Source organism: Patella vulgata, chromosome 4 (genome assembly GCF_932274485.2).
Source record: "Patella vulgata chromosome 4, xgPatVulg1.2, whole genome shotgun sequence".
NCBI classification, from domain to species: domain Eukaryota; kingdom Metazoa; phylum Mollusca; class Gastropoda; family Patellidae; genus Patella; species Patella vulgata.
The window spans coordinates 7,871,787-7,896,975 of record NC_065882.2 but is presented as its reverse complement, the minus strand read 5'-3'; the positions used below and the strand labels follow the sequence as shown (position 1 = coordinate 7,896,975).

The 25,189-nt window shown below is 35.1% G+C and overlaps 1 protein-coding gene across 6 annotated transcripts in view; it reads left to right on the top strand.

Annotated features, from left to right (window-relative positions):
* LOC126817776 (alpha-N-acetylglucosaminidase) overlaps positions 1 to 25,189 on the top strand; it is a 35,406-nt gene that overhangs the window by 5,618 nt on the left and 4,599 nt on the right. Inside the window, exons 6-23 of one of the 6 annotated variants that reach the window (XM_056100481.1) lie at positions 477 to 547; positions 1,712 to 1,873; positions 3,425 to 3,490; positions 4,168 to 4,231; positions 4,905 to 4,975; positions 5,561 to 5,635; positions 6,858 to 6,936; positions 7,521 to 7,670; positions 9,228 to 9,370; positions 9,904 to 9,976; positions 12,578 to 12,664; positions 14,030 to 14,115; positions 14,288 to 14,392; positions 15,420 to 15,603; positions 16,855 to 16,898; positions 18,839 to 18,896; positions 19,822 to 19,921; positions 20,509 to 23,521. The exons of 1 other annotated variant lie outside the window; for it this stretch is intronic. In XM_056100481.1, the coding sequence (XP_055956456.1) occupies positions 477 to 547; positions 1,712 to 1,873; positions 3,425 to 3,490; positions 4,168 to 4,231; positions 4,905 to 4,975; positions 5,561 to 5,635; positions 6,858 to 6,936; positions 7,521 to 7,670; positions 9,228 to 9,370; positions 9,904 to 9,976; positions 12,578 to 12,664; positions 14,030 to 14,115; positions 14,288 to 14,392; positions 15,420 to 15,603; positions 16,855 to 16,898; positions 18,839 to 18,896; positions 19,822 to 19,921; positions 20,509 to 20,693 (1,803 nt within the window). In that variant the 3' untranslated portion in view covers positions 20,694 to 23,521. Of the gene's footprint in view, positions 1 to 476; positions 548 to 1,711; positions 1,874 to 3,424; positions 3,491 to 4,167; positions 4,232 to 4,904; positions 4,976 to 5,560; positions 5,636 to 6,857; positions 6,937 to 7,520; positions 7,671 to 9,227; positions 9,371 to 9,903; positions 9,977 to 10,744; positions 10,832 to 11,621; positions 12,122 to 12,429; positions 12,514 to 12,577; positions 12,665 to 14,029; positions 14,116 to 14,287; positions 14,393 to 15,419; positions 15,604 to 16,854; positions 16,899 to 18,838; positions 18,897 to 19,821; positions 19,922 to 20,508; positions 23,522 to 25,189 lie in introns of those variants that run through there. 4 more of the 6 variants (XM_056100482.1, XM_056100480.1, XM_056100483.1 and 1 more) reach the window with 4 other exon arrangements.

Here is a 25,189-nt window from a genome sequence, read left to right as displayed (position 1 = left end):
ACTCACAAGTTAGACAGGCAATCCCAGCAGTGGGAGGAAACCAGAAGATCCAGAGAAAACTCACAAGTTAGACAGGCAATCCTAGCAGTGGGAGGAAACCAGAAGATCCAGAGAAAACTCACAAGTTAGACAGGCAATCCCAGCAGTGGGAGGAAACCAGAAGATCCAGAGAAATCTCATGTGTTAGACAGGCAATCCCAGCAGTGGGAGGAAACCAGAAGATCCAGAGAAAACTCATATGTTAGACAGGCAATCCTAGCAGTGGGAGGAAACCAGAAGATCCAGAGAAAACTCACAAGTTAGACAGGCAATCCTAGCAGTGGGGGGGAACCAAAAGACCTGGAGAAAAAAACCACTAGTTAGACAGGCAATCCTATTAAAAACTGGTTATTATGAAATGAATTTAAGGTTTTCTAGTTCAATAAAATTTTCTCCTTTGTATATCTATTGATAATTGATATAATGTATATTTTTAGGTATATATGAATTTAGGTTATAGTTTCCAGGATTTAGAAGAACATTTTGGTGGACCAGCGTTTTTAGCCTGGTAAGTTCCAATGTGCATATACCAGGCAGAGTATCTTACAATAATAATGAATTATTTCATGTTTAATATCTGTCACAGAAATGAAATGAAATGAAATGGAGTTGAACGTCCTACTGTTCTGCTCCTAACCTGGGCTAATGAAGACGGGCATACGCCATACAGTGTGCTATGAGGGAAATTTTGCCCGGACAGCGGCACTACGGCCTACTCTTATATCGAATTCCAACTGCCAAGGGATCTTTTACGTGCACGCCAATGTGTACACGGGACCTTGGTTTTTCGTCCCATCCGAAAGACTAGACAGCTTTCCTTGTCAGCCCCTCCGTCCTGCATTATTTGTCACAGAGTTGAAATGAACTGAAATAGGGTTTAATAGATAGATTTTATTACATAAAGCACCCTTTTCGGGCAGTATCTCAATTATATATTACGGTATGCATGATAAGTACATAGAAATAAAACTTATAGGAGCTAAATCTCTAATATTTGGGACTTAGAAATTGATACAAATGGCTCGCAACACATAAAATAATGTAATATGAATGTATATAAACTGATTTACATTCAGTAGTTTCCGTTTTTACTCTAATTTCAAATCAGTTATGTTCGCCTTAATGTGCTAGAAGTCTCAATCGAAAGGCAATCTCAAACATCTCGTTATTCCAGTCTACACCGATAGTATTTATTGCGCATGCTCTCCGGATAAGAATATGGCGTCACCGTTAGATATGACTTGTGGAATATGTCTAGCCTCGTTCTTTGAGTCCCTTGTTACAATTGTTAAATAGCGCTGAAAAGCATTATGGTACACAATTCGTGTACCAATGGTAAAATGTTTATCTTGTCTTAAATATTGGATGTCAGAAGCCCATCTTTTCACGGTAAGATCACAAGACCAATGTTGATTTAAATTGACAAATAAATTATGTTTTCAATGTCGAAGATATTGAGTTAGAGATTTAGCTACTTTAAAAAGGTGGATAAAAAATACATAGAAAGTGGATGAAAATGTGTCACAGAGTTGAAGTGAAACGAAATGAGGTTTAGTGTCCTATTTTCTGCCATAGGTTCTTTTAGCAGTGATCACAAAAAGGATTTAGTGTCCTAAAGCATTTGGTATAATTGCCACATTTTATATATTTTGAGAATTTTATATATTTCCAGGGCTCGAATGGGTAACATACGCGGTTGGGGTGGACCATTACCATCGGCTTGGATTACAGATAAATTAGTTTTACAACATAAAATATTGGATAGAATGAGATCTCTTGGAATGATTCCGGTATTACCAGGATTTGCAGGACATGTTCCAGCAGCTACAACACGGTAAATTATCTCCCTTTGTTTTATGTTTCAGAAATCAAAAGGGATTGAGAAACACCTCGGTGGAAGCGGACGTAAAATACAACTAACTCATCATCATCATCATGGCATAGCCTATATGACCTCTCTCCTAAATTTTATTTCAATTATTTGCTTGCGTTAGGGGACTTTAGCAGTGGGAGGAAACCGGAGGACCCAGAGAAAACCCACGAGGTTGGACAGGCGGTCCTACTCCTTGTCACATACAACCGGGGAATCTAAACAACGCCAGTTGACTCGAAGACAGACTTTATGATACAGCGCGCATGTGCTAACCATTCAGCCATCCACCCCCCCTACTTTTATTGGAAATAACCACCCGATAAATACTTTCCTGAGAATGTATCTTTTATGATTTATTATTTATATGTGTTGCCTTTCACTGTGTAAAATAAATTTTCTCTGGGATAATTAGATATTCTCGTTTTAAATAAAAAGAAGTTTTATTTACTCCACACTTGCAACCAGTTGATTTTAATGTTTTGGGTTAACCGAAATGGCATCACTGGCTTCAATTGTAAAATGATGTCATGCCGTCTCCCGATCATTAAAGCTTCTTGAGGTAAATAAACAACAAAACAGTACAATGAATACTTAATGAACAAAATTTGTTTATGTAGTAGTTATTAGCACACTTTCCTCGGTGTATCGGTGAATATCAGGACAGTTTTGGTCGAGGGGCCCAGCCGAGGCGGCTCCCGACCAAAACTGTCCTGATATTCACCGATACACCGAGGAAAGGTGCTAATAAGTTACTTACATCACATTTCTATCGAGTATTGTGAAGCAAAATGTGAAAAATAGTATTTATTATCGAGTCCTTTTACTCTGAGTGTAAAACAATCACATGTTTGTTTAGACCACATCGTCAAAACAACTTGTCTCTGGCGTAGAGGACTGCGATATTATTAAATGTAGTGTAAAGGAAATGCGAAACGTGGGTCATTCCTGGTGAAAGTATGTATCGGCGGATTTGAAATTTATTTATAATAAAGTTTATGACTTTCTAGGCGTTTTTTTTCATCCTGCTTATTTTCAATGCCTGTGTAGTGTCCAGCAAGAGAACTGTGCCATCTATCATCACAATTAATTAAAATAATTATTCAATATTCTAATTTATATATTTTGCATATTAATATAAATCAAACCAAATTATGAAATAGATTCCAATTGATATGTATAATAATTGATTTTTGTAATATGTTGTTATGTTAATTTAATGTCATTGTATATGTTTTTGAACTGCCATGTAGTTCCCCCCCCCCCCCCGGTTTGTTTTGTTACTATGATTTTGACTAGTTGTTTCATGTACATTATCCTTGTGCATGTATCAGAAATGAACAGTACTCTTTCTGTATATTTCTGATACACGGATACTTTTAAGCATGTATTAAAAATAAACAGGACAGTTTTATCAAAGGTTGCCAGTGGCAACGAGTAGAATTGGGATGTACCGGTAAACATAATTACACATTTGTTTCTTTGTCTGTGTTGATATTTTATTTTATTCTACAGTTTGTATCCAAATGCTAATATTACCAGATTAAGCCAGTGGGGTCGCTTTGGATCTAACTATTCAGAGTAAGTATCATAAACTTAAATAATCATCATACCTGGTTATAATAATACTCAGAGTAAGTGTCATATACTTAAATATTCATTATATCTGTTAATAGTAATACTCAAAGTGAAAGTTCGGTGCTAAGATCCCTTAAAGATAAATTTTAAATGTTCCTATTATTAATTAGAACAGGTTTCGCTTTAGTTTTTATATTTTACGTTGACATTTTATTGCTTTAAATCTTCCTAGTGCAAAAACGGTAAATTTCACCTTTTGACCTCCAGGGTCACTAAGACTAAAGGTGAATTTAGCAAGTTTACATTTTTATTGAAAGTGTGATTACTTTTGATCATTTTCAGCTTCTTTTCATAATACAAGTATGACTGCACATTCACTTTCAGTGCAAATGAACTCATTTGACCTTTGATCCCGAATATCTCGAAAACGCCCCAACGGCAGACTGATTACCCCTCGGCATCATATTCTACGCAAAATTTTACTCTAGCAAAATTGCGTCTGGTTTTGTGCCCATTATGTAAGAGCTAAATCTGCCTATTGCAGGCCTTTTTTCTGGCTCAGGATGTTATATGAATATTTATTTAGACATTTATTTACAAGACAAGCCCATTATCATCTGATCATGTATATAAAGTATATTCTAGCATCTTATGAAATATTTTCTTTTCTGTTTTTTTAGAACATATATATTAGATTTTGAAGATCCATTATTCATAAAAATAGGTTCAAGTTTTATTAGAGAGGTAATTTATTTTACTTAGTCAAATATTGTGTGTTATTTTCCCCATACAATATGTCCATCTGTTGTATAGAGGTATTCTGAAATACCTAGGTCTGTCATTGAGTCATGTGGTGCAGTTTCGATCAAGAAGTAGGGTCACCTGTTCGACCTTGTGTTTTTTTTACGGATCCCATCTCTATATAAAGACATCTATTGATAAATAAATTGAACATGAGTTAGTCCTGAAATGACCTAATTTGTGGCATGTGGACATTAAACTCCATTTCTGTCTCTCTTTTCTGATCAATCCAACTAATCAAGACGGGCATACTCCATTAAGTTTAACGTCTTACTGTTCTGCTCCAATTGGGCTGGGGGATTGGATGGCTGAATGGTTAGCAGGTGCGCGTTGTATCATAAGGTCTGTTATTGAGTCATCTGGCATGGTTTCGATTCCATGGTTGTAGGACCTACGTGACAAGGAGTAGGGTCGCCTGTCCAACTTCGTGGGTTTTCTCTGGTTCCTCTGGTTTTCTCCCACTGCTAAAGACCCCTACGCGCAAACGAATTACTGAAATAAAATTGAACCATATGTTAGTCTCGAAATTACCTAGTTTGTGTTGAGTGGACGTTAAACCTCATTTCTCTCATTCTATCTCTATTCCATTAACTTTAGATTTTTTTTCTATTTGTAGATGAAGAATGAATTTGGAGTTGATCATATATATAATGCTGATTCATTTAATGAAATGACACCCAGATCCAGGTACATATATTGATCTCAATAAAATGTTGTATCTTTCATAAACACTTAAAATTACTTTGGATGTAAATACAGTGTAAATACTTATATATACAGGTGTATCAATTTTACCTGTTTGTTATAAACAGGAATATCAATTTTACCTGCTTGTTATAAACAGGAATATCAATTTTACCTGCTTGAATATCAGTTTTACCTGCTTGTTATAAACAGGAATATTAGTTTTACTATAGGAATATCAATTTTACCTGTTTGTTATAAGCATGTGGGATATCAAGTTTTCCTGAATTCGGTACGTTATATACAAGAATATATCTTTTCATGAATTCCGCGAGTTGTATATGGGATTTTACCTGAATTATGTTTGTTATTATCGAGAATATCAATTTTTACTGTATTCTGTGTGTTATGTATGGGTAAATCCATTTTTCCTAAATTTTGCAGGTTGTATATGAGATATTTTTAGTATGGAAATTTAAACTTGTATTTTGCTGTAAAAATTATTTACCCTTTGGTTTATTTGGGGATATTTTCCCTTATTTCGATTGAAGTAAATAATATTTTATAACATTGATTTTTTTTTTACAGTGAAGCAAGTTATTTGGCATCAGCTTCTCGAGGTGTTTATCAGGCCATGATTGACGCTGATCCTCAAGCTATATGGTAAATAAACTTATACATTTTTCTAAATTTGTTAAAACATGTACATTTATTGGAACATTTTGTTATGGAAATCTTACTGATATTTTTCTAAATTAATTTATTTATTTATTGTTTGATAAAAGGACTAACACAACTTTCAATTTTATTTCAATCATGCGCTTGCGCGTAGGGGTCTTTAGAAGTGGGAGGAAACCGGAGGACCCGGAGAAAACCCACGAGGTTGGACAGACGACACTACTCCTTGCCACGTACAACCGGGGATTCGAAACCACGCCGGCCGACTCAATGACAGACTTTATGATACAGCGCGCGCACGCTAACCATTCAGCCATCCAACCCCCTTAATGTAATGCAATACATACTGATGTTTACAGGTTTATGGAATACATACTGATATTTACAGGTTAACGGAATACTTACAGGTTAATGGAATACTTACAGGTTAATGGAATACTTACAGGTTAATGGAATACTTACTGATATTTACAGATTAATGGAATACAAACTGATATTTACAGAATAATGGAATACAATCTGATCTCTAGACATGAATGGAATATATACTTACAATATTTGCAGATTAATGGAATACTTACTGATATTTGTAGATTAATGGAATACTGACTAATATTGACAGATTAACGAAATACATACTAATATTTACAGGTTAATGAAATAGTTACTAAGATTTAACAAAATACTGACTGATATTTGCTGGTGAATGGAATACTTATTAATATTTACAGATTAATGGAATACAAACTGATATTTACATGTTAATGGAATACAAACTGATATTTACAGATTAATGCATTACAATCTGATATTTACAGATTAATGGAATACAAACTGATATTTACAGGTTAATGGAATACTTACTAATATTAACAGGTTAATGGAATACTTACTGATATTTACAGATTAATGGAATACTTACTGATATTTACAAATTTATGGAATACTTACTGATATTTATAGATTAATGGAATACTTACTGATATTTACAGATTAATGGAATATTTACTGATATTTAGATATTATTTAGATATTATATATAAAGGGATACTTACTGATATTTATAGATAAATGGTATACTTACTGATATTTATGGATTAATGGAATACTTACTGATATTTCCAAGTTCATATTTTGAAATATTTTAAATATTCTGTTGATCGTATCATCTTATTTCTAAATGAGGAATAATATCTGATATTTACAGGTTAATGCAAGGATGGCTATTCCTGTCATCATTCTGGGGTCCAACACAAATTGAGGCGTTATTAACAGCTATACCAAAAGTTAGTATGTTACTTATACGAACTAACTCCATGTTAATTTTCTCAAAAACTTCAGAAATAATGTTAAAAATTGTTTTTGGGTTTGTAAATTTTAACTACCATCATATAAAAAAATATAAACGCAATTGAAATATGGAAAACAATCACTAGTTTCTACACATGAAGCACTGCTTGAAATGAAATTGGGTTTAACGTCCTACTGTTCTGCTCCTAGTGGGCTAATGAAGACAGGCATACGTCATACAGTGTGCTATGAGGGAAATTTTGCCCGGGCGGCGGCACTATGGCCTACCCTTAAATTGAATTACAACTGCCAAGGGATCTTTTACATGCACGTCAATGTATACACAGGTCCTCGTTTTTTTGTCCCATCCGAATGACTAGACAGCTGTACTTGTCAGGCCCTCCGTTCTGCACCACTGACAAGGGGCAACCACGCCGGAAAATCCTGATGAACTTTCTAGGTCAATGCAGCATTTTGACAAACGATCTCTTATAATTATCAAGCACAAATACTAGTGTTTCCATTTGATTAAATAGAGGTAATCATTAATTAAAATGCATCAATTTGTTTTGTTTTACAGGGTAGGATGATTGTATTAGATCTTTATTCAGAATTAAGGCCAATTTATTCCCGAACCAAATCATATTATGGCCAGCCATTTATATGGTGTATGTTACATAATTTTGGTGGAACTATGGAATTATACGGTGCTTTAGATTTGGTTAATAAGGTACTTGTTATGATATAATTAACTTTCTAGCCCGACTCCTCGACTGAGAGATTTCAGGATTAATCTATGGTTCAATTTTATTTGAATAATTCGCTTGCACTCAGGGGTCTTTAGCTGTGTAGGGAAACAGGAGAACCCAGAGAACAGGAGAAAACCAACGAGGTTGGACAAGCGACCCTACTCCTTGTCACATACAATTTCGGAAGCATATTACTTTATTCTGAGCGAAATTATCACTGTTTGGAGTTTTGACAAAATTTAGCATTGATTGTTTGTTATCGTAACAATGGTACTTTTATTTTGAGACATAGCCGCACTTCTCCATTTTTGAATTAAATCATTAAATGTCTGATGTGTTCTAATCTGCTTAAAGTTACAATTTCATATATTTAAGTTTTATTTTTAAAATGTATTAAAATAAAGCCCTAAAATAGATGGTATCTATAAACAGTCCTACCTTGTTAAAGAATAATCCTATTAATCCTATAATTCACTATTGCCAGTTGAGAAATTGGCATAAATATCATTTTCATCTTCAAATTCAAACATTTGGAGATAGCTACTCCATGGTGGAGAATAGAAAACAAGGGAGGTAATTGGGAGGTGATTGTGTTATTATTTCTGGTGTAAATGAGTTTTAAGTGTGAAAATGACACCTATGATCGTATAATAGTGAGTTGACAACCTATTGAGCAAAAGACATAGAAATGATTATGTTTTGACTTTCTTAGAAAATATGAAATTGTAACTTTAAAATCTGGTCGTCCGAGGCCCTAGAGAGTTGACTATGGGCTTGTCATGTTAATAAATGTTTAGATAATAGTTGATATAAAATTTGAAGCCAAAATAGAGAGAGAAAGAGAGAAACAGGGTTTAACATCCACTTGACACAAACTAGGTCATTTTGGGACTAACACATGGTGCAATTTTATTTCAATAATTCGCTTGTATGTAAGGGTCTTTAGCAGTGAGAAGAAACCGGAGGACCCGGAGAAAACCCAAGTTGTTGGACAGGCGACCCTACTCCTTGTCACGTACAACCGGGGAATCAAAACCACACTAGTTGACTCAATGACAGACCTTATGATACAGCATGCACATGCTCACCATTCAGTGATGCAGGACGGAGGGCCTGACAAGGACAGCTGTCTAGTCCTTCGGATGATACGGAAAACCAAGGTCCCGTGTATACATTGGAATGCACGTAAAAGATCCCTTGGCAGTTGGAATTCGATATAACAGTAGGCGATAGTGCCGCTGTCCAGGCAAAATTTTCCTCATAGCACACTGTATGGTGTATGCCCGTCTTCATTAGCCCAGTATAGGAGCAGAACAGTAGGACGTTAAACCCCATTTCATTTCATTTCATTTCGCTCACCATTCAGCCATCCAATCCCCCAAAGCCAAAATAAAGACCTTCAATAGGCAGATAGAGCTCTTACATAATGCATCTGTAAAGGAAAATGTCAAGAAAGAATTTGCTGCAGGAAAATATTCTGGGTATTGATTAGCTGTTTTAATTACACTGTAGCTTTTAAATTATTCCTTCTTTTAAAGGGACCATTCACCGGAAGAAATTTTGTGAATTCTACAATGATAGGTACCGGTATTACACCAGAAGGTATTTTCCAAAATGAAGTCGTGTACGAGTTTATGAATGAAAATGCTTGGAGAACAGAACCAAGGAATATTTCTCAGTGGTAAGAATCTAATGACAATCAGATTCAAATACAGATCTATATTTAGTTTTGTTTTTTTTTTATACTTTCGATGACCTTTACTACATGAAGATCTGATCGGTTGTACTGGAAGGTCGCATCAGAGGTCATACGAGCGGCTTTTGACCCTATGACGTCAGACATTTGATTAACCAATCTGTTCCCTAATATCCACTCAACATAACATGAAATTTTATTTCAATTTCAATAGTTTGCTTGCACATAGGGGTCTTTTAGAAGTGGGAGTAAACCGTAGGACCCGTAGAAAACCCATGAGATTAGACAGGCAACTCTACTCTTTGTCACGTACAAGCGGGGGATCAAAGTGCCAATGACAGACCTTATAATATAAAGCATATGTGTTTAAACATTCAGCCCCCCCCCCTCCAACAATCTGTTCTTAACAGCTTATTACTTCTATTTCATGATAGGCTATCTGAGATATCTCAATCCCCTCGCCCCCTGCCCCACCCCCTCTGGTCTTACAGCTTGTTACGTCACTAATTTTATTTCAGGATATCTGATTACGCCCGACAGAGATACGGACAGTTTGATATAAATGCTGATAAAGCATGGCAAATACTACAGGTAATACTCATTAACTTCTAATTAAATTTCTCATGGATTGGGTGGGAGACTTTTTTTTTCACTTGAATTACAACAATGGCACAAAAACCTGGGGTCCCTGTAATACCATTGACGGCATGTTAATGATCCCCTGGCAGTCAAAAATTAAAAATCCAGTCCTTCATATGACCCAGAAAACTGAGACCCTATATATTCCATTGGCAGGGTGTTAAAGATCCCCTGGCATTTGAAAATTGAGTAAATTTTAGGCCTGAAATGTCATATAAATTATTAATTAGACATTTATTAACATGCCAAGACCATAATCAACTCTCTAAGTCATCGTATCTTCTTGATTTTCAACAGATCTAAAAACGATTGGCAGTTAATGATTTAATTAAAAAATGGATAATCAAGACTGTTTACTATTATAACACTGCTATTCTGCATACAGCCCTAGCTTAGCTCAGAATGAAGTAATTTGACAGAAATTTTCAACATATTCTCTATTCATTATCTGTTTTTGAACTATTATAGCAAGAACTATCAGCTCTTTAGTTAAATCTTGAAAACCAAGACTATTTATGATGTAGCAATAATACTTGACAATCAAAACTATTTAATCTATTTCTTGTAAAAGCTGCAAACATTTTCAATATATTCATTTTTTATTATCGGTATCTACTTTTGAACTATTATAGCAAAAACGACCAACTTTTTATTTAAATCTTTAAACCTTGTTACATTTCGTTTTATTTACTTTTCATTGTTGATATATGTACTTTGTAGCGGAGTGTCTACGCATATAATTCAAGTGAAAAGTTTCATGGGAAAGATGGTTTTATAAAACGGCCGCGTATAAAACCACATCTGACTGTAGGTACAGGTGGATTACCGCTAGTTGTTGTTGTGGCATGTATAACTGTATCACATGACTAGTTGTTGTTGTGGCATGACTAGCCATTGTTGTGGCATGATTACTGGTTGTTGTGATATGACTAGCGGTAATTGTGACATGACTAGTAGTTGTTGTGGCATTACTAGTAGTCATTGTGGCATGACTAACTGTTGTTGTGGCTTATGTAACTGTATTCATATGATGTTTACTAATAATCCTGCTACTAATATAAAACTATATTATATATAATTATGTGTTTTCTGTGTTTTACATATTAACTCATATACTCTGATACTTTCATGTCAACTTATATACCCTGGTACTTACATATCAACTCATATACCCTGGCACTTTACATAACAACTCATATACCCCGGTACTTACATATCAACTCATATATCCTGGTAGTTTCATATCAACTCATATACTCTGGTACTATCATAACAACTCATATACCCTGGTACTTACCTTTACATTATAGGGCTGTAACGATAAACAGTGAGAGGATATACTGCGTTATACATGCCATGGCTCGGTTCACGGTACTTTAAATTCCATAACACTTTGCCTTTTCTTCTGATGCTCCCAACCAAGTTGGTTTTCTCTGTACCCTCCGGTTTCCTCCTACGTGCACGCGATTTATTGAAATAAAATTGAACTATCTGTTAGGCCTGAAATGACCTTGTTTGTGTCGAGTGGATGTTAAACCCCATTTCACCCTTTCTCTTCCGATACTCAGCTATCATGCAGATTTATGTCCCCTTGTAGTTCAAGTGACACAGAGGAAAGATGGATTCTGGTAATGACACATGTGTCCCGCAGAAATTGAAATCGCCTCCAGCAAACCACAAATAAAACAGATATGGGAACATTTTGGATTAAAAACACCTGATGTTAAGTACTTGTTTTTATCTTTTAAGTAAATAAGGAAAGAAAAAATACTGCGATATAGATCGTATTGCGAGGTCGTATTATTAGGTTAGCGTATCATTGCAGCTCTACAACTCATCTACTAAATGTGCTTACATATTTACTTATATACTTACATCTGCATGTTTGTAAAACATATGTTTGTTTCTATGCATGTGGCACCATATTTGCAATTTCTATTCTATATATAACTCCCTTTCATCTGAACATAAAAATTCCAAATAAGGTGATCAGTGTCGAAACCCCAACCCCTTTCATCTGAACGTCAAAATTCAATAAAAGGCCATCAGTGTCGAAACTCCGACCCATTTCATCTGAACATCAAAATTCTCAGTAAGGCCATCAGTGTCGAAACTCCAACCCCTTTCATCTGAACATCAAAATTCCCAATAAGGCCATCAGTGTCGAAACTCCAATCCCTTTCATCTGAACATCAAAATTCCCAATAAGGCCATCAGTGTCGAAACTCCAACCCCTTTCATCTGAACATCAAAATTCCCATGGTCAACTGTGTCCAAACCCCAAAGAACTTTCATCTGAACATCAAAATTCCCAATAATTGGTGTTCAAACCCTAACCCCTTCCATCTGAAAATCAAAATTCCAAATTACCCAATGACTATTTATTTTCATTTGAAATTTACCAGACCTCTGTGTATAACTGTACCGATGGACATTCCGACTTTGATGTGGTTTTCTTGACCAGAAGACCGGATATTGGTAATCCTACAGTAAGTGACGTTTATATACATCTCAAAATTTAATTTGAATCAAATTTGTTATTGCATTCTATAGAGCTCAGTCTACAAAGCAATGGACGATCATCACGATAGAGACTTAGTATTTCTTACACGGAGGCCAAATATAGTTATAGAACTTTTTGTGAGTAAATCAAGTATAGGCCTATATATACGCCTATCACATACATATAGCCTAGAACATAAGTCTTTCAATTTAACATATAATTTTCTTCTGCTTAATTCACGCTAAAATGAACTCAAATGAATAATTATTTCACATTTAATGAAGAAAAAAAATAAAAACATCTCCTAGCTGGACTCGATCAGATTGAAATGAAACCCATCACTAGATTTTAGTGAAGATAATAAATAGGTGGCGCTGACTTTTTTTTGACCATAGCCAGGAGATTGTCTGACTTGGTTTCTGCTTGTCAAGGACAGCTGTCTAGTCGTTCGGATGTGACGAAAAACCGAGGTCCTGTGTATACATTGACTTGCACGTAAGAGATTCCTTGGCAGTTTGAATTCGATATAAGAGTAGGCCATAGTAGAGTAGGCCATAGTACCGCTGTCTTGGTAAAATTTCTCTTATAGCACCCTGTATGGCATATGCCTGTCTTCATTAGCCCAGTCAGAGCAGAACAGTAGGATGTTAAACCTCTTTTTATTTCATTTCCGTAGCCGGTAGCCTCAGTGGCTAAGTGAGTAAGATACAGACTTGCTAGACTGGAGGTCGCAGGTCCTGGCCAAGATAGTTAGATTTCCCCTTGTCATAGATGCAGGACGGAGGGCCTGACACGGACAGCTGTCTAGTCATTCGAATGGGACGAAAATCAAGGTCCCATGTACACATTGGCATGCATATAAAAGATCCCTTGGCAGTTGGAATTCAATATAAGAGTAAGTTGTAACGCTGCTGTCCAGGCAAGATTTCCCTCATAGCACACTGTATGGCGTATGCCAGTCTTCATTAGCCCATCGGAACAGAACAGTAGGAAGTTAAACCCCTTTTCATTTCATTTGACCATAGTTCGTTTATATCGAAAGAGTTATGTTGGGGTTACAGACCTATCGTTGCACAGTAGAATAGAATTTGCAAATTGTTTTTGTTTTTCGTGGCACGTATATAGATTTGCATGTATATGTATTAGTTTTCAATGTATTATTCTTATTCATAATAAAAACTTTTTATAGATTTTATTTATATTCTAAGAGAATAACCAAATATTCTGCATTCTGCTTATAACTACTGTATATTAGTTTATTAGTCTTAAAATTTAATGATTTATCGTAATTGATTAATGATTTTATTACTATAACTATCGATTAATTTCAATGTGAATAACTATATAAAACTATAAAATAATGACTGTGTTTTATATTAAAGGATTTAGATATTAATTAAACATATATTATACAAGAGCTAAATCTGCCTATTGCAGGTCTTTCTTTAGACCTGAAATGTTATATAAACTATTAATTAGACATTTATTAACATTTATTAAAGATTTGGTACAAACCCAGTGATTTATATCAAGCTTGGGAATATATGGTCATGGCTTCAACCCAACTAAAAACTAACGAATTGTTCAGGTAAATTAATACACCTTTATAAATAGTCTGTCAAACTATTTTGGGTTTTGAATCATAAGGTCTGACATTGAGTCAAGTTGCATGATTTCAATCACTGACAGAGTTTTCATTGGGACCTCTCTCTCTCTCTCTCTCTCTCTCTCAAGTGATGATAATATTATTTATGTTACAGATATGATTTAGTTGATGTCACTAGGAATAGTTTACAAGTTATTTCTATGAAGATGTATTCTGATATACTCACAGCTTATAAGATAAAAAATATCACAGCTCTACAGTAAGTATAAACAGCTTTACAGTAAGTATAAACAGTAAGTATAAACAGCTTTACAGTAAGTATAAAATATGACAGTTTTACAGTAAGTATAAAATATCACAGCTTTACAGTAAGTATTCACAGCTTTACAGTAAGTATTCACAGCTTTACAGTAAGTATAAACAGCTTTACAGTAAGTATAAACAGTTTTACAGTAAGTATAAACAGCTTTACAGTAAGTATAAACAGTTTTACAGTAAGTATAAACAGCTTTACAGTAAGTATAAAATATGACAGTTTTACAGTAAGTATAAAATATCACAGCTTTACAGTAAGTATTCACAGCTTTACAGTAAGTATAAACAGCTTTACAGTAAGTGTAAACTGTTTTACAGTAAGTATAAACAGCTTTACAGTAAGTATAAACAGTTTTACAGTAAGTATAAACAGCTTTACAGTAAGTATAAACAGCTTTACAGTAAGTATAAACAGCTTTACAGTAAGTATAAACAGTTTTACAGTAAGTATAAAATATCACAGCTTTACAGTAAGTATAAAATAATACAGTTTTACAGTAAGTATAAACAGCTTTACAATAAGTATAAAATAGAACAGCTTTACAGTAAGTACCAGCGGTACTTGCTTTAACTCTTGAAATATACCTATTGTAATGGTTGTATTATACCAATGTGTGTACATTTTTACATTCTGTCTGACAGAAAATTTATTTTGTTTATATGATGTGTCAAACTTCAAGAACATGTACAAGCACCTTTGCACAGGTGTATGACAAGCACCTGTAGTACACAGGGATATGACTGGCAGCCGTACATACATCACACAGTTAAATGCCAAACACCTGTACATACAGTACCCAGGTATATGACTGGCAGCCGTACATACAGTACACAGGTATATGACAAACACATGTACATACAGTACCCAGATATATGACAAATACCTGTACATACATAAGTATATGACTAGTATCTGTTCCTGCGTAAAAACATTCATGTTCACCATTACCATATGTTTATATCTTTTACAGAAATTCAGGTGACAAGTTTATAAAACTATTAACAGATGTAGACCTTCTGTTGGCATCTGATACACATTTTCTTCTATCTAACTGGATTGGTGATGCTTTAGCTTGGGCAACTGATATTGTTGAAGGAGCTCTATATGAATATAATGCTCGTAATCAAATTACGTTATGGGGACCCGACGGTCAGGTAAATACATTTCAGCTCTTTTAAAACAGGAATCGAGGAAATACAATGTGAAATTTTCGACTTTCTGTTTTTGGTGAGTTCGTAAATATCGACTCAATAGGTTTTTAAAGGTATAAAGCGAATTAGATATGTATTAAACATAGAATAGCGATTTGAGATGTCTAAATAATTCGGCCAGCTGATAATGTGAACATTAACTTACACAGCAAACTGTTTTTGGTGTTTTTGTAAACCTTGGCTCAAAAGGTTTTTAGAGGTATAAGGAGGATTAGATATGTTTTAAAAATAGAATATTGTCAACTTGATACCACTAGTTGTCAACTTGACGCCGCTAGGTATACTGTCAATTTGATGCCACTAGGTATACTGTCCCATTATACCACTTGATACCGCTAGTTGTCAACTTGACGCCACTAGGTATATCGTCAACTTGATACTGCTAGTTGTCAACTTGATACTGCTAGTTGTCAGCTTGATACTGCTAGTTGTCAACTTGACGCCACTAGGTATATTGTCAACTTGATACCATTAGTTGTCAAATTGATGCCACTAGGTATATTGTCAACTTGATACAACTTTGTATGCTGTCAACTTGATGTCATCAATGATATTGTCAATTTGATGCCACTAGGTATATTGTCAACCTAATGCCACTAGATATACTGTCAACTTGATACCACTAGTTATATTGTCAACTTGATACCGCTAGTTGTCAACTTATACCATTAGTTATATTGTCAACTTGATACCACTAGGTATACTGTCAACTTGATACCACTAGGTATATTGTCAACTTGATGCAACTAGGTATATTGTCAACTTGATACCACTAGGTATATTGTCAACCTAATGCCACTAGGTATATTGTCAACTTGATGCCACTAGGTATATTGTCAATCCGATGCCACTAGGTATATTGTCAACCTGGTGCCACTTGGTACATTGTCAACCTGATGCCACTAGGTATATTGTCAACTTGATACCACTAGGTATATTGTCAACCTAATGCCACTAGGTATATTGTCAAATTGATGCCACTAGGTATATTGTCAACCTGATGCCACTAGGTATATTGTCAACCTGATGCCACTAGGTATATTGTCAACCTGATGCCACTATGTATATTGTCAACCTGATGCCACTAGGTATATTGTCAACCTAATGCAACTAGGTATATTGTCAACCTAATGCCACAAGGTATATTGTCAACTTAGTGGAGTTAAATCATTCTTTTCCTCAATTTATTTTCAGATTGTAGATTATGCTTCTAAACAGTGGGCTGGTTTATTCATGGAGTAAGTAGATATTGTTATCATGTATATATTGGGGCCGGGATGGCTCAGTAAGTAGGATGTTGGCTCACTAATCAGGAGGTCTCGTGTTCGATCCCTGTCCTGGTCAAGAAAGTTCAGTGGTGTAGGATTAAGGGCCTGGCAAGGAACAATGAATATTCATTTGGATGGGACGAAAAACCTAGGTCTTGTGTACACATTAGCGTGCCAGTAAAAGTACTGCTGGTAAAATTTCCTACATTGCACACTGCGTGACGTATTCCATCTTCATTAGCCCAGTGGGGTTGGATGGCCGAATGGTTAGCACATGCGCTCTGTATTATAAAGCCTGTCATTGAGTCAACTGGCATGGTTTTGAGTCGCCTGTCCAACCTCGTGGTCCAACCTCGTGGGTTTTCTCCGGGTCCTCCGGTTTCCTCCCACTGCTAAAGACCCCTACGCGCAAGCGAATTATTGAAATAAAGTTAAACCATACGTTAGTCCCGAAATGACCTAGTTTGTGTCGAGTGGACGTTAAACTCCATTTCTCTCTCTCTCTCTCCAACCTCGTGGGTTTTCTCCAGGTCCTCCGGTTTCCTCCCACTGCTAAAGACCCCTACGTGCAAGCGAATTATTGAAATAAAATTAAACCATATGTTAGTCCCGAAATGACCTAGTTTGTGTCGAGTGGACGTAAAACCCCAGTTCTCTCTCTCTCTCTTTCATTAGCCCAGTCGGACCAAATAAGTAGGATGTTAAACCCTATTTCTTTTCATTTGCATTTGTCATCAAGTAGAACACCTCTCAAAACATTAAACTGTTGTATTACCTTTATGTTCAGCTACAAGGACAGCTGTCTGGTTGTACGTACCATCCGAATGACTATACATTGTCCCTTGCCAGACCCTCACTCCTGTACCACTGACAAGAGGAAACTCCCAATGAAATGAAATGAAATGGGGTTTAACGTCCTACTGTTCTGCTCCTATGCTGGGCTAATCAAGACGGGCATACGCCATACAGTGTGCTATGAGGGAAATTTTGCCCGGGCAGCAGCACTATCGCCTACTCTTATATCGAATTCCAACTGCCAAGGGATCTTTTATGTGCATTCCAATATATACACGGACCTCGGTTTTTCGTCTCATCCGAAGGACTAGACAGCTGTCCTTGTCAGGCCCTCCGTCCTGCATCACTGACAAGGGGGAACCACGCCGGAAAATCTGGATGAACTTTCTTGACCAATGCAGGGATCGAACACCCGACCTCCAGGCTAGCGAGCCAGCGTCTTACCCACTTAGCCACGTGATCCCCAACTCCCAGTGAACTTTCTCAGTCAATGCTGGGATTGATCATGGGACCTACAGGTGAGCAAGTCAATATCTTACTCACTGAGCCACCTGAATTAAGCTATAGAAAGTTTGATATTTTCCGAAAAATGGAAATGAAGCAGAGAAACATTAATTTTATTACATATTTTTTTTTGTTCCATCGTAGGTTATTATATATTAGATATTTTTTAAAGGGGCATAATGGGAGATTAGATAAAGAGCTGACATTTCTTGCTATAATAGTTAAAATATAGATAATGTAAAGAGAATATGCTGAAAATTTCAGGCAAATTGCTTCACTCTGAACTGAGATATTATCGATTAAATTTTAGGCCTTACTAAAGTCGGTACGATAAAAACAAAGTCTCAAATATCCATTTTGACGTTAAATCATCCATCAAAAAATGTATTCAAATCCAGTAAATATTGCAGGCTAGCGATGGCATTGAGAGTTGATTATGGTCTTGTCATGTTAATTAATGTCTAATTAATAATTTAGAAAACATTTTAGGTCTAAAGAAAGACCTGCAATAGGCATATTTAGCTCTTGCATAATGTATGTTTCATAACATCAGGTATTTTATTACATCAGGTATTTGTTCTTATTACATCAGGTATTTGTTTTTATTACAGTTATTATAAACCAAGATGGCAGCTGTTTATTGATACTTTAATAAACTGTGTTAAAACCGTAAGTTATTTATTCATAAATAGGGGGGGGGGTTGGATGGCTGAATGGTTAGCGTGCGCGCGCTGTATCATAAAGTCTGTCATTGAGTCAACTGGCGTGGTTTCGAATCCCCGGTTGTACGTGGCAAGGAGTAGGGTCGCCTGTCCAACCTCGTGGGTTTTCTCCGGGTCCTCCGGTTTCCTCCCACTGCTAAAGACCCCTACACGCAAGCAAGTTATTGAAATAAAATTAAACCGTATGTTAGTCCCGAAATGACCTAGTTTGTGTCGAGTGGACGTTAAACCCCTTCTCTCTCTCTCTCATAAATAGGGAGGTTGGGTGGCCGAATGGTTAGCGCGTACATGTTGTGTCATACGGTCTGTCATTGCGTCAACTGGCGTGGTTTCGATTCCCCGGTTGTACGTTACAAGAAGTAGGGTCGACTGTCCAACCTCGTGGGTTTTCTCCAGGTCCTCTGGTTTTCTCCCACTGCTAAAGACCCCTACGCACAAGCAAATTACTGAAATAAAATTGAACTATATGTTAGTCCCGAAATGACCTAGTTTGTGTTGAGTGGATGTTAACTGTTCTGCTCCGACTGAGCTAATGAAAACGAGCATACAGTGTGCTATAATGGAAATTTTAACCGGACAGCGGCGCTACCGTCTATTTTTATATCAAATTCCAACTGCCAAGGTTTCCTTTACATACAAACCAATGTGTACATGGGACCTCAGTTTTTCGTCCCATCCGAGCCAACGTGGCTCCTTTTCTAAACAAACAATATGTGATTTATAATTTATAAGGAGAAACATTTAACATGCAATGTGTACAGAGGACTTCAGTTTTTTGTCCCATCCGATGGACTGACAGTCTCCTACACCCACTCATAAGGGGCAATGTGGCTCTTTTTCTTAACAAACAATATGTGATTTATAATTTATAGGGAGAAACGTTTAACAGCAAAACTTTTGAATCAGATGTGCTAACCAAAGTGGAAAAACCATTTACATTTTCTACTAAAATGTATCCAAGAACCCCTACAGGTATGATAGCTATTGACCTTCATGGAAATAATTTTACAAAAATTACATTCATCACAGTGTTCTTCATCAGACAAATTTGGCAAGGACAAGCTCGAAATTATGCTAATCATTCATATTGTATTTCAAGATTTTCACTGGTTGGGTAACAAAATATCAGACAATTTCAGGGACTGCTCTGGAAAAAGGGGTTCATTACTCAAACTCCTAGCCAAATGGGCAAAGTGTTAGCAATTACGGGGTCAGGTGATTAAATAATCACCTCCTTTCTCATTAATCGCTATTTCTCGAAATGTCGTCATTATTTTTAAAATAATCGTAATTATGTTTTGGGAGAATCAATCCATCTTGAAGTTCACCCAATCCCAGAATGCTCTAGGACTAAGGCCTTTAATTAACAAGGGAAACAACTCTATATACCATAATGGTTTTAAGAAGGCTTCAGACCACATTTAACTAATTAATATTAATGTACTTTGTAAAAGTAGATTATCGAGCACGTAATAGGAGCTATATATAAAACTCTACTAAAGAATGTAGAAACTAATATGTAAGTGAAATTTTTATTTTCTATTTTTTTATTTTTTTAGGTGATTCTGTGTCAATTGCATCCAAACTGTATTCCTATTACAGGCCATCAACAAAGGAACATGATCAGTTTTATAAAAATCACCTGAAAAGCTCAAAAATGTTCACTGAGAAAAACAAAAACTTGGACAAACATTTATCAAGATACTGGAACGAAGATGTTGTCCAAATGCAGATAGATCTTTGAAAATATAATTTATGATATTTTCCATCTTGTACATTTTTAATATTTTAAACAAAATGTGAGTTATTGATATAACTAATATTGTAATGTGAGTTATTGATGTAACTAATATTGTAATGTGAGTTATTGATAATAATTTAACTGACCGTGTAATGTTAGTTATTGATATAACTAATATTGTAATGTGAGTTATTGATAAAATTAATATAAGTGATCATGTAATGTTAGATATTAATATAGCTGATCATGTAATGCGAATTACTAATACAACTTGCATTGTAATGTGAGTTATTAATATAATTGACATTGTAATATGAGTTATTAATATAACTGATATTGTAATGTAAGTTATTAATATAACTGATATTGTAATATAACTGATATTGTAATATAACTGATATTGTAATATAACTGATATTGTAATATAACTGATATTGTAATATAACTGATATTGTAATGAGGGTTATTAATATAGCTGATAATGTGAGTTAAATATTGTAATGTGAGTTATTAATATCTTGTACTTTGTGGGTATTTATTTCAAATTTGGTGCTGTTTAGTGATTAATCTGGGTGGAAGTCTACTAGTTTGTTTAACTAGAAATGGTGTCCTAGTCTACCAGTCTATACTGTCCTGGCCTACCAGTCTATACTACCAGTCTATACTGTCCTGACCTACCAGTCTATACTGCTACAGCTTTGTTTTAAACTACACAAATATATAGAGAGAAATAAATGGAATTTAATGTCCACTCGACACAAACTAGGTCGATTTCACTTGCTTGTGTGGGCATTTTGCTGTGGGAGGAAACCGGAGGACCCAGAGAAAAGTCATGGTGTGACAGGTGACCCTGTTCCTTGTCAAGTACAAAAGCAGAAGCAAAACCATGCCACTTGACTCAATGAGAGATCTTATGAGCTAATGTTAAGTTAAACAGTACGGCGACCCCCCCCCCCCCGATCCTCAACCCACCCATCCACCCTCCCTATGACATTGTGTTCATATTGTCTCACTGTTCACATCTATATTTCAAACAATGAATTGTCTTAATCTACCAGTTAAAAAGGCAAGGGTCATTTTTCATCCCAGCCAATCCCTGGATGAGCGAGAATCTATGTATGACCTTTGACACTGTTTGTTAATATAGCACTATTGAGGCTGGAGTGATCAAGTCTTTGTACATATAATACTCAACACAAGCTGTAAGTTTGTGTCTGGTTGTAGTCAGATATAGATACTTTTTACAAACATTTTATTTAAAGATACATTATGTATGGGAGATTAGATAAAGAGCTGGGAGTTCTCACTATAATAGTTAAAAACTAGATAATGTAAAGAGAATATGCAGAAAATTTCAGTCAGGAAAACCGAATTTCAAAAACACTGTAGCCTCGATTGTCATTGTTACCGTTGTTATGATAATAAACAAAGTCTTGATTATCTATTTTTACGGTTAATCGTCAACAGCCGTTGCATCGCAGATCAGATTCAAATCGGTTTAAGATTGGACCAATAAGATGGCATCTAGAGTTCATTATGGTCTTGTTATTTTAATACATGTCTAATTAATAATTTATATAACATTTCAGGCCTAAAGAAAGACAGGCAATACGTAGATTTCGCTCTTGCATAATGTATATTTAATATGGCTATAGCTGTGCTATATTCTTTTGACTGTTGTACTTGAATAATTGTTTATTAATAAATGTCTATAGGTGTACTCAGTGTACTTTATTGAATGTATTTAATAAATGGCTACAATGGACCTTTTAATAAATTACTATAGCTGTACTGTGTAAACTATTTATATTAATGAATGTCTACAATGGTACTATTAATTAATAAATGACTATAGCTGTACTGTACATGTAATAACTGTTTATTAACAAATGGCTACAATGGTACTATTTATTAATTAATGACTATAGTTGTACTATGTAAACTATTTATTAATAAATGGCTACATGGTACTATTTATTAATATAGTTGTACTGTGTAAACTGTTTATTAATAAATGGCTACAATGGTACTATTTATTAATGAATGTCTATAGCTGTACTGTGTAAACTGTTTATTAATAAATCTCTATAGCAGTACTGTGTAAACTGTTTATTAATAAATGGCTATATTTAATGATTTATGACTGCTCATTTAACCAATTATAATACGTACTTAAATCACACAGATTATCAAATCACACCATTTATTCTATAACTACATGCAAACACAAGCAAATATCATTGAATACAGCCATTGAATAACCTATGGTTGTATTCTATGGTTTGGACACGTACTACTTTTGTCCAGAATGACGTCACTGTCAGAATTACGTCAAACTGTAATGATGTCACCACTACTAGGCATCCACAATTTTTGTAAAAAAAAAAGAAAGAAAAAAGATGGAACCTATGATGGATGATGATTTTTTAATGATAATCTGAATCGTACAGTGTAATTTGAGATTTGCATGTAGTTATAGAATAAAAACAAAACTCGATACTGCTTGGGTTATTCATTGGTTCACTTGAGTGTATCTCTGCCGCTTAGAAATTGCGAGCCTCTCAAAATCTATCGTAATCTTACAATGTACAACGATTAATTTATAATGAATCTATGATTTTGTTACTTAAAGAGGTCAACATTACTTGCCTGTTTCCATGTACATCAAATGTATATTGTTGTTTTAATTGTTAATAAAAGGGTATTTTAAACTTGAAAAGTTATCTTTAAAATGTGACATTTTATCACAAACTGCCTGCTTCTATATACATAGAATGTATATTGTTATTGTTGATGAAAGGGTTAATAAAGGGTATTATAAAAATTGAAAAGTTATGTTATCAAGTTGAAAAGTTATATATGTTATCAAGTTGAAAAGTTATATATGTTGTCAAGTTGAAAAGTTATGATATCAAATTGAACAGTTATGTTATCAAATTGAACAGTTATGTTATCAAATTTAACATACACTGCCATATTTGATTTAACTGGCAAAACTAATAATGGAAGAATCAGCATTTGTGAAACTGTGGGGGGGGGGGGGGAGAGTGAGGTCCAATGAAAACCCTGTTAAGATCATCTCGGGATTAAAATATGGTATAATTTTGTTTCAATAATTTGCCTGAGTGCCGTTTTTTTTAAGCAGTGGAAGGAAACCAGATGACCCAGAAAAATTTCCAAGAATGTGCAGTTGACCTACTCCTTGTCATGTAACTGCTTGGGATCAAAATCATGTCAATTGACTCAATGACAGACCTTATGATCTAAAGTCCACATGGTAGGCTATTTGACCACCCTGACCTCCAGCCCCTCAGCCCCAACCAGGGAAGGAAAACTGCACTACACACGACAACAAATTTGTGTGCAATAAACATCACACACAAATCGAGTGAATTGAATTGGGGGTGGGGGGGGCTGTCATCTCGGGGTCACCAGTGAGAAGGCTTCACTTGAAGTGAAAACTCATACCAAGGGAGGCAAACCAAGAAACAGAAAACAGTTGTCAAAGTAAATTATGTAATCATCAGTGCAAACACACCAACCTATGGGCATTTACACCTTTATATTATTTATTGATCATGGTGGTTACCCCGATGTTTAGGTTATCTAGATTGTATTTGATTCAGGAATGAACTACTTCTGTGGAAACACAAGAAGAAGAAACCTTAAGCTGTAAGTAGATAACAAAACTAAAACATTTATATGGGACAACAATCACTGGTTTATTATAAGCAAGCACAACGTTTCGATAACTGTTCTCTTGTCGTTATCAAGCACAATGACATTTAGTAAACTGGAAGGTCTATATATATTTCAAATTCCAACTGTCAAGGGTTCTTTTACGTCCATACCAACTTTTACACCTCAGTTTTTCTTACCATCCGAATGACTAGACTAAGTCCTTGTCAGGCCCACCGTCCTGCACCAATGACATGAGGGAACCACGCCTTTAAAATCTTGAGGAATATTCTTGACCAACACTCACTGATTCACCATGGCTCTCCTTCCCTCATAGCACACATCTTAATTAGCCTGTTCTCGTCTTCATTAGGTCTGCCGGAGCAAAACAGTAGGACATTAATTCATGATTTCATTGGGTGCAGAAAGGGGTTTAAACCCATTTTAATTTATTTCATATATGAGTACTGGGATTCAAGGTTATGAATTATCAATATATAACCTACATTGTTTACTGTTATCTATTATATCATAGATCTATGTCTATATATTGTCTTATATTTTACCTTGATAAACTACCTGTTATATTTACAGGTGTACTAACCACAAACCTGTATCAGATGTTTTACTACAGATAAAATCAATATGAATCTACCACAGGTATTATTCATTGATTATTCATCAATATTCATCATTATTCAGCAATATTCATCATTATTCATCCTTATTCATCATAATTCGTCATTATTCATCAATTATTCATCATTATTCATCATTATTCATCAATATCCTTCAGTATTCATCAATATTCATCATTAACT